This window comes from Eurosta solidaginis, chromosome 3 (assembly GCF_040869045.1).
Source record: "Eurosta solidaginis isolate ZX-2024a chromosome 3, ASM4086904v1, whole genome shotgun sequence".
In the NCBI taxonomy this organism is placed as follows: domain Eukaryota; kingdom Metazoa; phylum Arthropoda; class Insecta; order Diptera; family Tephritidae; genus Eurosta; species Eurosta solidaginis.
In genome coordinates this window covers 63,903,634-63,920,582 of record NC_090321.1, presented here as the reverse complement: position 1 = coordinate 63,920,582, position 16,949 = coordinate 63,903,634, and the positions used below count along the sequence as shown (strand labels likewise).

Below are 16,949 nucleotides of genomic sequence, written 5' to 3'. Positions count from 1 at the left end.
AAGAAGTCTCTATAAGTCAAAACGTTTCCAAAACAATGAATAAAACCTACAAAAAGTTAATAATTTAACCAACTCAAATATTTTTAGGTTATGGATATAGCGAAATCCAAAAATCAGTTGGTTGGCTATCACAATTCACACACATAAGATTTTGCATTCACGAGTTCAAAACTGCTTCGTTCTGCGCATCTACGTCACACTTGGCTTCTTCAGCGAATGAAAGAAAGAGAGAAAAAACAAGAGCTAAAGGGAAATGACGTAAAAATTGCCTTTAAAATAATATTTACATGCGCAATGCGCCACCTTCTATAATTCCATCATGGTTGGCTATAGTGCAAATCAAACTTCCTTAAGGGCCAATTAATGGTGACTTATAACCATAAAACAATAACTAGATAAAACAGCTGATCGAACCCATAGCCAACCAATTGGTTTTTGGTTTCTCGCCATATCCATATCCGAAAAATATTTGAGTTGTTTAATTTAATAACTTTTTGTAGTTTTTATTCATTGATTTGGATACTTTATGACTGAGAGACTTATTTTTTGTGGAATATGTTTGTAATTTTTATGAAATTTTCACGATTTTTAGGTTAAGGCACCATTAATCGATCACATGGGGGATGGTTATGGATGTGGGTATGGTTACGACTATGGCGTTAGGGTTAAGAAAGTTTCATTAAGCCATTAACCCTAACGCCATAGTCGTAACCATACCCATATCCATAACCATATCCAATGTCATCGATTAATGGTGCCTTAACCTAAAAACAGTGAAAATTTCATAAAAATGAAGAAAACGCAAAAAATTACAAACATATTCCACAAAAAATAAGTCTCTTAATCATAACGTATCCAAAACAATGAATAAAATATACAAAATGTTATTAAATTCACCAACTCAAATATTTTTAGGTTATGGATATGGCGAGAAACCAAAAACCAATTGGTTGGCTATGATATGGTTATGGCGTTAGCGTTATGGTATGGCACCATTAAACGATTACATTGATTTCCGTAAGGTAGGTTCGATCAGCTGTTTTATTTGGTTATGGCTTTATGGTTATAAGTCACCATTAATTCGCCTTATGGTATGGTTATGGCTAGCGCGTTGTGGTATGGCACCATTGACCAATTACATTGATTTCCATAAGGTTGGTTGGATCAGCTGTTTTATATGCAAATGGATATGTCGATTTTGTCAGGGCTTTTATTCCATGAGTGGGTTGGAGTCGGCAGAGCCTCGCCTGCTAAATATGACGTTGACAATTGGATTGCGGAAGCTCTGAAGCTATAAAGCTTTGTATTGCGATCATCAACCCCTCTAATCCCTCTCAACCTACCTCGGTCGTACCACTGTTATGCCCAGGGCCTTAGTTGACACTAGGTTATCCGATTATACTTATATTGAATTATCTTAGCTTATTCACTGCATATTTAATTGCGGCTTGGAAGATATGATCGACCAGCTTAAGTTTTGGGGCCTACATCAAACTTCTAATAAAAAACCTCCTTCCAACTTCGATACATCTATAAAAACTTTCGCCAGTCCTTTGTCCCAAATGAGTCCCTTCACTTATTTCTTTCTGTAGGAAATAAAGCCGTTTAAGTACATTACATGGAGGGACGTTGCATAAATTACATTTTTCTGTCTCCTCAAAAGTTCACGACGTACGACTTCCCGCAGTAGTGCACGTCAAACGACTTTAGGTATCTTATAATTACTCCTAAAAAGAACTAGGTTTGACAGCCAAGCCATATTAAAACCAAAAATGTACTGAAGACAAGAATGTCTAGGCATTTTTTAGACAACCAGTCGATAGCCACTGGCAGTCGGTTCTATGTACCGGAGCGACTCGGGATTTTTCCCGACCAAGGACTGTCATTTCAGTGTAATCCCATTTAATTTGTTACGTCCCCCTTTTCATCCTCCCAGCAGCTCCGTGTAGTGGGACTGCTCCATATTCTCTTGCTCCGGGAAAGTATCCAATCCAATCCGGGTCCGTCTCCTGACCCTGGTCCTGAAAAATGTTTTTGCTGCGTCTGCCGGAAAAGAATCTTTTTAGGACGCCCCAAAGCGACTGGCTTTGAGCTCAGCTTGAGGGGATTCTAAATGTTGCAAAGCACAATTTGTTGTTTCTCTAACCCCTTCATCTAAGCGAGGCGAATTCTGTTACAAAAATTAATGTACATACACATATTTAACAGGCTAGGCTCTAACGACCCCAAGTTCTTATAATCATCGCTTTATTGCTTCGTATGTGAGGGTGTATTGGTCCCAAGATCCTTCCAAACCCCAGTGGTAGGATATACTAGAAGGTTCACGTAGCGGAAACTGTTTCACCCAATCCGTAGAGTCCCTTAGATGTTTAGTTGTGGGTGATCGTAAATTTACGCCGTGTATGGCAGTCTTAGCGGATGTACACTTTTAAATGGAGGTGGGACATATCCCTCACATAGTGTGAAGTATTAAAAAATCCGAAACACCATTTTATGTCCAGAAGATTTTGACAATTTTATTCGTTATATGAGTTTTCATTTGTATGTTTAAATAGTATCTGCTATATATTTATTTAATCGGAAACTGCATATTTCATAATTATAGATTATTTATGTTATATGTATTATGTAGGTATGTATATTATGTATGTGTATATAAATTATTAAAGGTTGCACTATTTATTTACTCTCTGTTAAGACTTTATAATAAACATAATTAAGATTGTATTTTTTGATTACTTAAAAAAAATAAAAAAATTTAATTAAGTAAAACCGCATCTAGCGCTAGCTTATATTAAATGATTTAAACAATAACACTTAAAAACAAAATGTAAATTACGCTTATTTACAATAGTATTGGTTAATAAAGTTTAATGACGAAAGTCAAACCTTTTTGGGTGGTAAACAATTTCATACTATAAAGCTATTAAAATAAATGCTTAAATAAAGGAAATTAATATGTACAAGTTATAACCATAATATACTTAAAAGTATAAACAAGTATAGCATTTTCTGAATGCAATCTCATATAGTTAACTAATCATTAAGGATCGTTATTTATGTTATGTATAGTTGCACCTCCACACAGTCCAAACAAGTGCTCCAAAGATAGATCCATCTATTCCTTTATACGCGTTGAATTTCAAAAAGTTTCACATCTGTATCATACCAAATGGATGGGCCAACGTTACGTAAATAAATAACACCCCAAATATAGGTGCGAAACCATGCGGTTGTACCAGCATTTGCTTGATATTTTCTTATGAGAATGGGATGAGGTACCGGCAGCAGACCTACTAATGTACCATGTTGCAAAAATTTTAATATTTCCGACTCATCGGTTAAACCCTTATCGATACAGATTTTTTCCACTTGAGGTACAAGTACTTGCAGCAATCGCATAATCGTTTGTAGAGGCAGCTTCGAACGCCAAGACACAATCCACTCTGGTGTTGGTGTCCAATGATCACCAGGCGCAGACGGTACCATACGTATGTTGCCACGTGTTGCCACAGAGAGACGTGTTTGATTCTCTTTGGGAATGGAGCTACTTTCAACTGAATTGAGTGATGTATTGCTACGACGTGTTGCACCATGACGATTCGTTTGACTAGTTGGCTTAGTTTGATTAGTGTCCTCGAACTGCGAAATGTCCAAAGCGCCATCAATTGTAGGCGTTTGTGTGTGCTCAACGCTCGGATGTGCAGCCTCGCGTTCAGTCATTTGATTAATAGCAGGAGTATCCAATAAAGAAGTCTTCAAAGTACCCGGCTCTGCGGGTAAAGCCGCTAGTGCATTTTCATGTATAATCTCACTTTGTTTATCTTGTGACTCAGTTTCCGACTCGCAATCTTCATCATCTAAATCGCCGGCATCCAATTGCCCACCACCACTTGCTAGTGCTTGTGCCGAAAGATGTTTTGCGTTTGTATGCGGCACGGGTGGTATGCTATATTTACCAATTTTACGACCACTTAAGCATTTCGCGATACCAGCCATATCGGAGGGCAAATTCGCCATTGCATGAAATACGTGACGCTTACGTATAATGGTGTAAACTAAGTTCGAATTGCCATCAAACTGATATTGAATGATGTTATTAAAAATTTCCAAAAGAAAAAAGACTAAATGGTGATTGTTAGGTGCAGATAGTAGAAACCAAGGAGTGCTAAAAGCTTCAAGTAAATGCAGCAACTTTACACTTGCAACCATAGACAGCGTTTTTAAATAAGGTGAAACATTCACAAGTATAGTGAGTAGGCAATCGAAGAGCGGCTGTAGGCGTTGATGACCAGTAGCGATAATTTTGTGGAAAACAGTTATGAGTAGATCAGCATGTGTGCCGGTGAATACGGGTATGTCCATGGGCACCGTTGCGGTGTAGGGTTTGTTGAGACGCACGCCAAAATTGCGCTCACCTGGAAGTTATAATAATTTTAGCGAACGTGTTAAAACTGAAACAATATTCCTATTTGAGCTGGTTGTGTTCTGGTTTGGTTAACTTTAACCTGACTTAGCACCGTCATTTCATCATTACTCTATTTAGCTGATCAAATTCTATTAAAAACGACTTCCAGCTAAGCAGCTTCTCACTGCCCTACTATCTTATTAAAAGGGTTCATCCTAGTTTAAAGCTTCCACAGCACGTGCACCTTGCAACTTATGACACTACCACAAACTCTTTTTGCTTTTAAGTCTGCTAAAGTAGTCCCCAGAAAAAATGGCGACATGCCTTTCAGTTTCTTCGGCATGTCAAATCGTTTTCCGATCTTTGATATAAAGGTGTAGCTGTGGAAAAACCGGAACTTACAACTCTGAGTGGCACCTCTAGACCGATTGCTGCGAGATTATTTGTTCTCCAAAACGTGTTTTCAGTTGGTAGTACTACCTAACGTGGTAAAACTATCCACATAAGCGGATCGCGAGGTGAGTGCCACAATTCACTGTTTTGAGTTACAACCGAATGCAATTAAACTTCAACAACCCGCAGGAACAACAGCACATATCCAGACAAGGCCTGCCATCGAAAATCGCAGCGGGTTAGGGGCATAGAATATACCCGCGGCAGGTATGCCTACCGTAAGAGGGGACTAAAATACCAAATTAGTTCAAGGGGTTGTGTAGAGCAAGCCTTTCAAGGGGTTTCCAGCGCAATATATATAGCTTCTCCAACCGAATTGTCAACCTAACCTACCCGTTTCGAATCCTGTTTTTTAACAGTCGAGGCTCTGGTGCCCAAAGTTCCTCACGGATTTAGGAGGTGGGAGGACGGAACGGCCTACAAGGTTTCATGTGGTCATATCAAATCGGTCCAGAGATGGTCGGGCTAGTACCTTAATGGTGCTTGTTACGTATCGGATCTGCATCCGGCAAAGGACCATCAACATCGATTACACTCCCCAAGGCCTTCGGCGAGTGTTCTTACCGCTACAAAAAGAACAACAACCTGTCAATTGGAAACTTTTTTGACCTTTCAGCACCAACAAAAAAATATATATATGTGTAAACAATCACATCAAACAACCACTTAACTTGGTATATCCATAATAAAACAATTCGTTTCGTGCGATCACAATGTAGTATGTTTCAATCATTAATTTAGTATATAGCCAACATATTTACATACCCGATAATAGCAGGAGTATGAATACACCGATATGCATCAGTCCAACACGCGATTGATCTGCGCGCGAATAATTCAAATGATAAAGTATTGGTGTGAGTACATCTAGCACATCAGAGCTTTTCAGCACAAAATACAAGAATTTCTTATTAAAATCGCATACTTTCCAAAAAAGTATTAAGAGCTCCTGATGACAATGCAAACGTTTCGTCGAGTTTGGTAAGTAATTTTGTAGTAGAGGATTATTCAACAAACGTGTTATGCCTTTAAGTATGAAATGAAAATCTTCATCACGATGTACACGCGATAGATAATTAATGAATAAATTATCGCCAAAGCCATCATCATAAGAATTTGAAGAGGCAGCTTGATTGGATGTTTGCAACTGACGGCGCAATTCCAGTTGTTGCTGTTGATGTATAACCATATCATGATCTAATGTTACAATCAAAATTTGTAGACAAGCTTCTACCAACGGTTCAGTGGTATCTACAAACAACAGATGATTGTAGGGTACGCCGAATCCTACTGGATCATAAGCGCATACTGTATTTAAAAGTGATGTGAACAGTGGCAAAGCATGTCGATTCTCCGCTGAAGTGAAATATGCTATCCATCTATTTGGCTCATCCGTTAAACAATAAATTGTTTCCGAAAAACATGTCAGCAAAAGCTTTAATATTTCAGTGCGTTTTTTTTCCATATTGGCGTTTTTGGGTGGTGAGTTGGCAAAACCCACACCCGCCTCCCAAATGTATTCACAGCTATCAATATTCGCCAATTCCTCGGCCTTATCAGGGCCGGCGCGTCTTGTAGCAGTAACCGTAAAATCAGGACAAAATAGCAGATCACATAATGCATTTATCAATGATTGCGCTAATGGTACTGGCTGTTGCGGGCTCGTTAGACGTGGCGAATTTTCACGTAATATATCTACCACATAGGTAGATGTGGGCGTATTACGCGTAGGCAGGCTACTCCAAAAGAATTCACGCCACTTTTCATCTTCAAAAATATATGGTAATATACGTATTAGTAAACGTACACAATTCAGCACACATTGTTGTTCCATTTGAGTGCGACAACTATTATCCACGGCTAATGCCAACTTTTCGACGGCCTTGTAACAGAGAGTCGCCAAATTGGCTGGATTTTCGTTACGTATATTTCGTATTTCTGCTGATGTGACCAATGCGAATACATCTTCCAATGATGTTTGATGTCCATACCAAAATTGATCCCAGAACTGTTCGTCGGTGTCATCAATTTTTTGATGTTTTTGCGTTAGTTGTACAATTGCTTTGCGGAAGTTCAATTTTGAGTCGGAATTTCCCATATTGTGTATACAAATCTGACCTTACAACTTGTACCGAGCACGGTCTGTTTGCAGGACGGCTAAAAAATTATGTATTTATTTGCGCAATAAATCAATTTTGAGTTAACTTCTTATATTTCAGCAAAATTTTCTTGTTTTAACAGGGATTCTTTTCACAAATCCACGAAAAACACACGGTGAAAAAGTAATTCCATTGTCATTCATAATTTTTCGATAGCTGTAGTGATGGACGATATTTCACTATCGGTGATTGCATCACCGCGAGAGAAAAATCGCTAATAGTGATGTGCTATCCAAATAAAGGATTGGCGATTTTCCTTCAATCGATTCTTTTGAATGACATTCACCTCTGGCAGCACTCGATTGTGTTTACTGTTAGCTAGTTTGGAACAAGTGCAGTATACGGACAATGCTGATATAAAAAAAACGAAAAATTGAGATCGATAGGTATTAATAAAAGAAACATAACGGTATATTTTTTTTGTTGGGCAAACAACAACAACAAAAGTTATTAAAGGTCAAAGTTCATAATAAGCTTTTTTTTAATCTAAATTACCTCTAAAGTATTGAACCGATTTTCAAAATTTTAACGTCGTTGGATATGTATTTCCAATACCTTTCATTTGATGTATATCTTAAGTATATAACTGAAAAGAATTTCCTGAAATAATATAATTTTTTAAAAAACATATCAAAATTTTTAAAAACTTAATTTTTTTAAATTTAATTGTTGTATTAAATATATGAAAATATAGTTTGGTAGATGGTAAATAATTTAAGCTTTTATTTAAAATTATATATAATATCCTTAGTCCCATCAATGCAATACCAACTGTCCTGTTCCTGGTATACCAAAACTTAATTTTGGGCAAATTAACAGTAATTCTGCGCAGAACACCTGGTATTTGTTTCCTTTATGTGCAGAACACCTTTCCGAGTTGGCGGCCTTCGGCACTCATTTAAATAACCCTGGGCTACGCCATGCCAAGTCCGGGTGGTTGCATGAACCGTGGCAACATGCCACGGTACGCACTATTTTGCGCGTTTTTAGGTACAGCCTAATAAAATTACAACAACCATGTTTGGAAAATGGCAACAAGGCCATACTGGCTTTATTTCAATATACATACACATACATACCTCTGCGAAGACAGTCACCTTGTAGCGGTGCAGGGGTTTATGCCGATCGCATTTGATACTAATTGGTCAGGTGGGAGCGGCGCAACCGCGCTCACCTGACAAATGTGGTCGAATGCTATCGGTAACCAGGAACTGTCACCTCCTAATCCAGGGTGTCATGCGTCACCGTGCCCATTGGACTGGTTTGCAGCCAGGAGGTTCACAACACCGGCTGTATTATAACGGCGCCTCTCCAACACCGGGCCACCTTGGGGAGTAATCATGGCCTTACCGCGTCAAGGGGCTCTGCCGCGGCGGACCAACCCAGTTCCCCATTTAAATAATTTGACAACAACGCTTGCCGCGTCAAGCATGTTGTCGTACGACAAAGAATGGAAAATAAAGCAAATCAAAACAACAACAAAAAAACAAACAACAACAGTAACGCAACAAAGAAGACGGGCTCCAAGAAGAGCAGCGGGCAAAGCAGTAGCAGGCCACGCAGGTACTCCAGGAAATTCCTGGAGACCCTCTCGAGAGAGGATGCATTGCTCTTTATAGAGCATATGAGGGACGATGAATCTCCCTCCACCAGCGCTGGAGTGCGCAGAGAACCGGCTCTTAAACCCGCAAACCCTAAGGGCATTACAGAAACCCAAGGAAAGCAAAGCGGGCCACAAGAGCATAGTAAGCAAAAGACGACGAAACCCGCGATCCCCAGAGGCATCTCGGCCACTGGTGAGCAGCGCGGGCATATTAAAAAAGGGGAGCAGGAGGGGCAGGCGTCTAAAAACAAACCCGCGAACCATGGAGGGCCCAGTACCACCATAGAGCAGCGCGGGGCCCCCGAGGAAAGAGATGCCACAACTAAGTGTAGCTCCGACGGTACTTCCACACAAATGAGGGAAAGTAGCAAAAATAACCATGGCAGGCCCTCTAGGGAGCCAAGTAAACATGGGCGCTCACCGTCGAAGCAGGATTCTGGAAGCAGCTCACAAGGCAGCTGCGATAGGTCCCAGAAAAGGAGCGACCTCGAGCGGAACCGGGAAGAGTGGAAGCGGCCCAACAGAAGGCATAACAGGGGCAGGCAACCTGCACTACCACCACCGGGCAGACCAGGATCGCTAACAGATAAATGGCGCCTGGGACTAAGTGGGTCTGGGACAAAATGGTATCTCCGATACCTTGAAGAGGGCCTGTCGCCCAGGGACGCAAGAGCCAGGGCAGACGAGCACAGGCATAAACCAGCCCACGAGCACAGTACAGCGACCACCGAACGGAGAAACAAAGTCGGAAGTAAAGAACAGCCAGCGGTAGCTAGCCAGCATACAGCCCCTCCCGCTGGAAAGCGTAGGATAGGGCAGATCACACCGGAGGATACTCCCAGTTCAAAGAGGCAACGGGCCCATGCTCCGCAGAACACGACAGCCGGGCGCCGGGAGAATTTGACCAGGGCGACTGGGGGACCCGCTGAAGCAGCACCAAGACAGCAGAGCTACTCGGACGCCCTCAGGGGTACCCGAGTGGCTGTGCTGCCCAGGAACTACCCGGCGGATGCCCTAAGTCAAGAGGACCTGACAAATCTCCAGGAGCTAATTATGGATGGAGTGTTCAGGGGGTGTGGGCATGCTCTAGTATTTTGCGGGGTGTACTTCCGAGCAGGGCTCCTCCTTGTTGATTGCGAGGACGAGAAAACCGCAAGTTGGCTCGAGGAAGTAGTGCCAACACTCGAGGGATGGACAGGGGCACAATTATGCACAAGGCGCGGGGATGACATACCGCCCACGCATAACGTGACAATGTTCCTCCCCAGAAGTGCGGACCGCCCCAGAGAATTTGCGATACGGCTCCTCGCTAATCAGAACGAGGGCCTTAAGACGCAGAGGTGGCGCGTTATTAACAGCAGAGCGGAAGAAACGGGCCTACGTCTCGACGTGGGCATAGATGAAGAATCCTACCAGCTCACACGTAGGAATGGATTCAAGCTGCATTACAGGTACGGCTTGATCCAAGTAAGACCCTGGAGGCAGAAGCTACCAGGGAATAGTGAGCGGCAGGAAGACAAGGCCGTAGAGGACGCCGACATAGATAAGATGTCGGACGAAGACATGTCGGACGCGAGCACCGACACCATCAAGGCTCGTGTGACTACAAACTCTCCTACCGCAGCGAGTAATAGCGAAGAGGTCGCGGAACAAGCGGACCAACAAATACTCACCACACAGGAGCTCATTGAGGGCTTGGACCTCCAAGAGCTGGCACTGGACAAGCGGGATGATAGCGAAAGCTGGCTGTCGGATTACGACGACCCGATGAGGCCGGCCGGGCCAAAATGACCGGCATAAGCATGCAGATAGCCCAGATCAACCTCCACCACGCCATTGCAGCTTCGGCTGTACTGGCGAGGAGGTTTGCCTCGGATGATCTGGGCATAGCCCTCATACAGGAACCTTGGGCATACAAGGGACAGGTGAGGGGCCTTAATGTAAGTAACAGTAGAGTAATTTGGGATCTCTCCCAGCAGAGACCTAGAGCATGTGTAATGCTTAAAGCAGATATTAACTATTTTTGCATTACAGAGTTTTTAAGTCGAGATCTGGTGGCGGTACAAATAAATGCGAAAGTCAACGGGGAGGACTCCAGCATTGTGCTAGCCGCAGCCTACTTCCCGGGGGACGACAACATGGTCCCCCCAGATAATCCAAGAAGGAGCATATGTCAGACACTCTCCAGTCGACGATTCTTGCAGTGGGAGAGTCTGTGGCCAAGATGATATATATGACTTCTTCTCTAATTCTATTCCTATACGTTGGATGTTTGCCTTTGTTACATAAAATTAGGTTAGTAGCAGTGGCGGATCCAGGATGCTTTTTGAGGCGGGCGATTTCAGTCAGTAATTGTTTCTCCCAATAGCTGATGTGTTTTGAACAAAGTTCAACTGCAGAAGGCTCACTGCAGAAGAGCGAAACTTCCTCTTATTGTAGGAAGCGATGCAAACTCCCACAATACGGAATGGGGCAGCAGTGATACCAACCAAAGGGGTGAGTGTTTGCTAGAATAAATAGCCAGCAATGATTTAAGTATATACAACGTCGGGAGTAAACCGACGTTTGTTACGAGAGCTGGGGCAGAAGTCCTTGATATAACGCTCGGCAACAACCTAACTGAGAATATGATCTCGAAATGGAGGGTCTCAGAAGAACCCTCCCTTTCGGACCACAGAATCATAAGGTTTGAGCTGGGCGCCGTATCGGGGCAAAGCAACCCCAGAAGAAATCCCAGGAAAACAGACTGGGACAGCTACAAAAGTATTATAGAAGCTAACATAGATAGCCTTAAGAGTAAAGGCAGAAGTAACAATTGTACCCAGTTGGAGAGCAGGGTGGAAAGGGCAAATCAAATAATGATAGATGCCTATAACTCCAGTTGCCGTGTCTCCTTGATTAAGGGTAAAAAGGCGACCCCCTGGTGGTCTTATGACCTGACGCTGCTTAGGAGAAAAGTCAGGAAACTCTTTAACGAGGCAAGGAGAACCGGCAACTGGGAGGAATACACCCAAAATCTAACTAAGTACAATAAGGAGATAAGAAAAGCAAAAATGGAAAGTTTTAGGAATTTCTGTGAGGGAATTTCCAGCACGCCTGCAGCGGCAAGGCTACACAAGGCCCTAGCCAAAGAGCAGAGACAGACAGACCTAGCAATTAGGCTCCCAGACGGTACCTATACCGAAACGGTGGAAGAGCGAGCTAAGGCCTTGCTGCAAGCGCATTTTCCTGAGGCCTCCCCGCAAGTACCGGAACCTGTGTTCCCCAGAGTTAAACCAACCCCATCAGACTGGCAACTAGCCAACTCCCTCTTTTGTGAGGCCAGAGTCAGATGGGCAGTAGAATCCTTTGAGAAATACAAATCTCCGGGGGTGGATGGAATCTACCCGGCGCTAATGCAGCAAGGGACACAGATCATCCCACATCTCGCCAGAATCATGAGAGATAGCCTGGCACTGGGATATATACCCATGATGTGGAGAAGAGCAAGAGTGGTATTTATACCAAAAGTAGGTAAAAAGGACTATTCACAAGCAAAGTCCTTCAGACCAATAAGTCTAACCTCCTTTGTCTTGAAGGCAATGGAAAACATAATAGACCAAGAAATCAGGTCGAACGCCCTCAAGAGCTGGCCCTTACATTATAGCCAGCATGCCTACAGAGCGGGTAGGTCCACGGACACAGCTCTGTACCAGTTAACATCTGAAATACAGAGGGCGTTCGAAACAGGGGAAACAGTGCTTTGCGCTTTCCTTGATATCGAGGGTGCCTTTGGCAACACATCTCACGAAAGCGTAAACATAGCACTGCAGAGAAGAGGAGTTCAGTTGCCTATCCAGAGATGGATTGACAGTCTACTCCGTACAAGAATCGCTGAAGCTCAAGTAGGCAGCAGCGCAGTTAAGGTTATTACCACGAGAGGGTGCCCCCAGGGAGGTGTCCTGTCACCCCTTTTGTGGAGCCTAGTAGTGGATGATTTCCTGCAAAGGCTATCAGACAGTGGCATAAGATGCCAAGGATATGCTGACGACATCGTCATAATTGCGAGGGGTAAATTCGAGAGTACGCTCTGTGACATAATACAAAGAGCATTGAACATTACAAGGGAGTGGTGCGCCAATTTGGGTCTTAACATCAACCCATCTAAGACAACCATCATCCCCTTCACCAGAAGAAGGGTCCTACCAGCCCTGAGAGCAATAACAATAGATGGCGTGGAACTAGAATATGGAACCGCAGTGAAATACTTGGGGATCATTTTTGACACCAAGCTCTTATGGAAACAACACTTCGACTCCATGAAGACTAGGGCCACGAGGTCCATCATGGTATGCAAACGTCTAGCAGGCAAATCATGGGGCTGTAGCCCACACGTGCTAAGATGGATGTATACCATGATAGTAAAACCTATGATAACATATGGCTCAATAGCCTGGGCATCGAGAACAACTCGGGCGACGACGAGGCAAGCACTGTCAAAACTTCAGCGACTGGCATGTGTGTGCATCACGGGAGCTATGCGCACATGCCCCACAACAGCGCTGGAGGCTATCCTCGATCTGACCCCGCTGCATATATCGATAGAGCAATCAGCCAAGCGAGCCCTCCTTAATATCGTTAAGGAGGGCTCGGGCAAAGGTAAAGTCATATCGTCCCGGAACATAGAGGAATTGAGAGAGAGAATCCCAATCTCTCAACTCCCGAGGGATGATATCCTCAGGCACATAGTATATGAGAAAAGATATAAAGTAGAACTGGGAGACAAGGGTACGTGGGAAGAAAGCAGAATTGAGAGCATTCAGCAGCTAAACAGTATAGTATGGTATACCGATGGCTCGAAGACCCCAGAGGGGATTGGATCTGGAGTCTTTGGACCCAGAGCCAAAATATCAATACCCCTGGGAGCATACCCGAGCATTTCTCAAACGGAGGTATTTGCCATAAGCCAGTGCGCGGACCTGAACCTTCAGCGAAAATACTCCAATGAGAAAATTGCCATACTCAGTGACAGCCAGGCCGCCCTCAAGGCCATCTCAGCATTTGAAATAAAATCAGCGCTATTCCTTGAGTGTGTGGAAAAGCTGAACCAACTAGGAGCACACAATGAATTACTGTTGGCCTGGGTTCCAGGCCACAGGGGAGTCGAGGGAAACGAGCAGGCGGACAGCCTGGCCAGAGAGGCAGCAACGATACGACCTATTGGTCCTGAGCCGTTCCTGCCAGTAGGCCCGCAGGAAATTAGGGGGCATCTATTGGCAGAAGAAAAGGAAAAGAGGGAAGAACACTGGCGTAATATGCCAGGCCTAAGACAATCTAAGCTACTGTTAGGGGGTTATTGCACAACTCGATACAGGGCATTTATAGGCCTCTCGAAAAATAACCTAAGAACTCTAACAGCAATTCTTACAGGACACTGTAGACTGAACAGCCACATGCAAAAGCTGGGTATAATATCAAACAACACATGCCGATTTTGTGACAGATCAGCGGAGACGGCGGACCATATCCTCCTGGAGTGCGATGCAATCTCAAGACGTAGAGCTAAGTTTATGGGCTCACCATGGCCAGAGCATACTCACATCAAATCCCTCAAGCCAGGTGAACTGCTAGGGTTCATCAGAGATGTCGGCTTGGATGAGGTGTTGTGAAGCAGATGAGGGCACAATAGACCAATGGTCGCAGTGCGATCCTCAATTAATTATCTATCTATCTATCTACACATACATACATATGTACAAATAAATATGCGTAATTTACTTAGTAAATATAGCACTTTTAAACATCGAATTTTTTAAGTATTTTACGGGATAGGAATACAAACAGCATATCAAATGAAAGGTAATTTTACTACCTATACAATGAAAAAAATTTTGAAAATCGGTTCGATACTTAAAGAGAAATTTAGATTTAAAAAAATGCTTCATATGAACTTTGACCCTTAATAACTCCTGTTATTGTCATTTGCTCACAAACAGAATTGTGTAGTTATACTCACCTTGACCATGTCTATAAATCCTCATACCTCATTTTTTGATTTTGGAATTGTCCGTATACTGCACTTAAGCCGCTAGTTTACTCTTTGAGGCGAGGTTATTTTGAATTGATATTTTTATAAACGACGTTTTGATCTGGTTGGCTGCGAAACTTTGGTTGTATTACACCGAATGTCAAATGAAGTGCCAGCTAGTATTAACGGGATATAATGTAAACGGTCCTCGGCTCGCATTTATAATTCGCGATAGTTTGCTTACTCCAGCTGATAACCTTAAATACTCATTTCACTTAGCTATGAAAGCTGCTGGAACAAATCGAGCGGTTATAATGACAACAGCCTCAATGAACTTCTGCTCACTTCTGAATGGGAATAGCGGAAAAAGAAAACACGGTCAAGTTTTAATTAATCTCGGGTATAGGTTAGGTTGCGAGGGCTGAGATGAACACTATGGTAACAGCTCACTACTTAGGCCGCTAATGGGCCAATTGTGATATCCTATACGGTATCAAAGAGTACCCCTAACCTGCCCAAAGCGAGTCGAGCCATTTCGTGGAATTTATAAATTTTGCTAGAGCCTTGACCAGAGACCTCAGCAAGGTCATGTAGAAAAGGTTTACCAATGATGGCCAACCTACGCCTACTAAGCGCTGGACACTGACAGAGAATGTGCTGGGCACTCTCCTCTTCTGTACATCTGCAGCTGCGACAATAGTCGAAGGCCATTACCCCCATTCTAGTACCATGTGTGCCTATGAAACAATGCCCTGTTAGAACCCTTATCAGGGACGATAGAACTGATTTGTTTTAAATCAGAAGCGCTCTTGTGCGTCCCTTGTCATATGAGGACCAGGTTAGCCTGGATGTCTCACACGATGATATGGCTGACAATAGTCCATTTTCATTTCGTATAGTGCTTGTATTCACACGAAGCCTGAAAGTGGCCATGGGCATACCTACCGAATAATTTCCCGGAAGGATATGGTCAGTGATGCCTCTTCTGACCAGCTCCTTTGCTCTGCAGTTGCCTTCAATATCCCTGTGCCCAGGTACCCATATAAGGCTGATACTGAAGTGCTGATCCATCTCGTTAAGAGATCTGCGGAATTCAGTGACCGACTTTGCGTTGTCGACGAATGAGTCCAGGGCCCTATTCAGTAACTGTGAGTTTTAAAAAGTACACTTTTTCTTCAAATAATTTGAATGAAAGAAAAATGTACATTTCAAAACTCATAGTTACTGAATAGGGCCTCAGGGCCTTTAATGCGGCCTGGCTGTCTGAGAAAATAAACACCCGTTTACCATCCTCAGGCATAGACCCGAGATGATTCACAGCCCTGTGTATTGCCAGCATTTCCGCTTGGTAAACACTACAGTGATCTGGTAGGCGAAAAGAGACCTCTAGACCCAGATCCGATGAAAAGAGGCCTGCTACCACCTTCCCGTCAAGCTTAGAACCATCCGTGAATATGTTGATAACACCCGGTACCGTATGGGGTCTGGTATTCCCGTCTTGTCGCGATGGTATATATATACTGTTAAAAATATTAGCAAAACTAAGGAGTGCTGCCAACTCTAAGCCGATGCTAAGCAGTGACGTGAATGCACATCAATAATTCAATCATCATGTATCTACATAAACGAAACAATAACTGCGTCTACATATATGTACCATGTACGTATACGAGCAGCGGAGAGTCAATGCACAAATACATGCATATATCTGAGATACTCCTATAAGTATGCAATGAGAAAAACTATAAAATTGTGCAATTGTAGTTACAGCTGAGATGTATGTTAAAATCAAAGAGTATAAAAGGCGACAGATGTAGAGGCGCTGGAATTCAGTTTGATTTGAGTTGTCAAGCAGTTTCGATTAAGACGATATCTAGGGAGCAAAAGCGGTATTATTTTGAAAGAGTTTCATTTGAGCTATCAATCAGTTTGGTTATTAAGCAAGTTATTCGTTGCAAAGTATAAGTGTATTGTGAAGTACTTCAATAAAGACCATTTTTCCATTATTCAATATTGGAGTTATTTATTCAACAGTTTAGTAATACGAACCTAGCAAAAGGGCAAATAAGAGAATTTGCAGCAAATTCGTTACAATTGGTGTCAGAAGAGGAATTGTTGAATAAATTCCAGAGGACAACAAGGACATGGTAAAGTTCAGTGAATTGAAGATCCAGCAACTAAAGAAGGAGTTGGAGAGCCGTGGATTGAATACAAGCGGCGTTAAACTTGAACTTCAGGCACGGCTACGAGTGGCAATGGAAGTAGAAGGAATTGATGTGGAAGAGTATGTCTTTCATCTTGATGGCGAGGAGACAACAA

At 42.9% G+C, this 16,949-nt stretch overlaps 1 protein-coding gene across 1 annotated transcript; it reads right to left on the bottom strand.

Annotated features, from left to right (window-relative positions):
* Positions 1-2,489: 2,489 nt before the first annotated feature.
* LOC137243838 (protein HID1) lies at positions 2,490-7,195 on the bottom strand. Its single transcript, XM_067772020.1, has 2 exons — positions 5,627-7,195; positions 2,490-4,418 (listed from the first exon to the last, which is right to left on the bottom strand). Exons 1-2 carry the CDS (start codon positions 6,957-6,959, stop codon positions 3,127-3,129), a joined length of 2,625 nt encoding a protein of 874 aa, XP_067628121.1. The 5' UTR covers positions 6,960-7,195; the 3' UTR covers positions 2,490-3,126.
* Positions 7,196-16,949: the final 9,754 nt, after the last annotated feature.

Bases quoted from the DNA above. Each gene is read 5' to 3' on its own strand.
- LOC137243838 (XM_067772020.1), bottom strand. From the start codon at position 6,959: ATGGGAAATTCCGACTCAAAATTGAACTTCCGCAAAGCAATTGTACAA. The intron at 4,419-5,626 runs GTATGTAAATAT...TATAACTTCCAG, and splicing joins CATACTCCTGCTATTATCGG to GTGAGCGCAATTTTGGCGTG.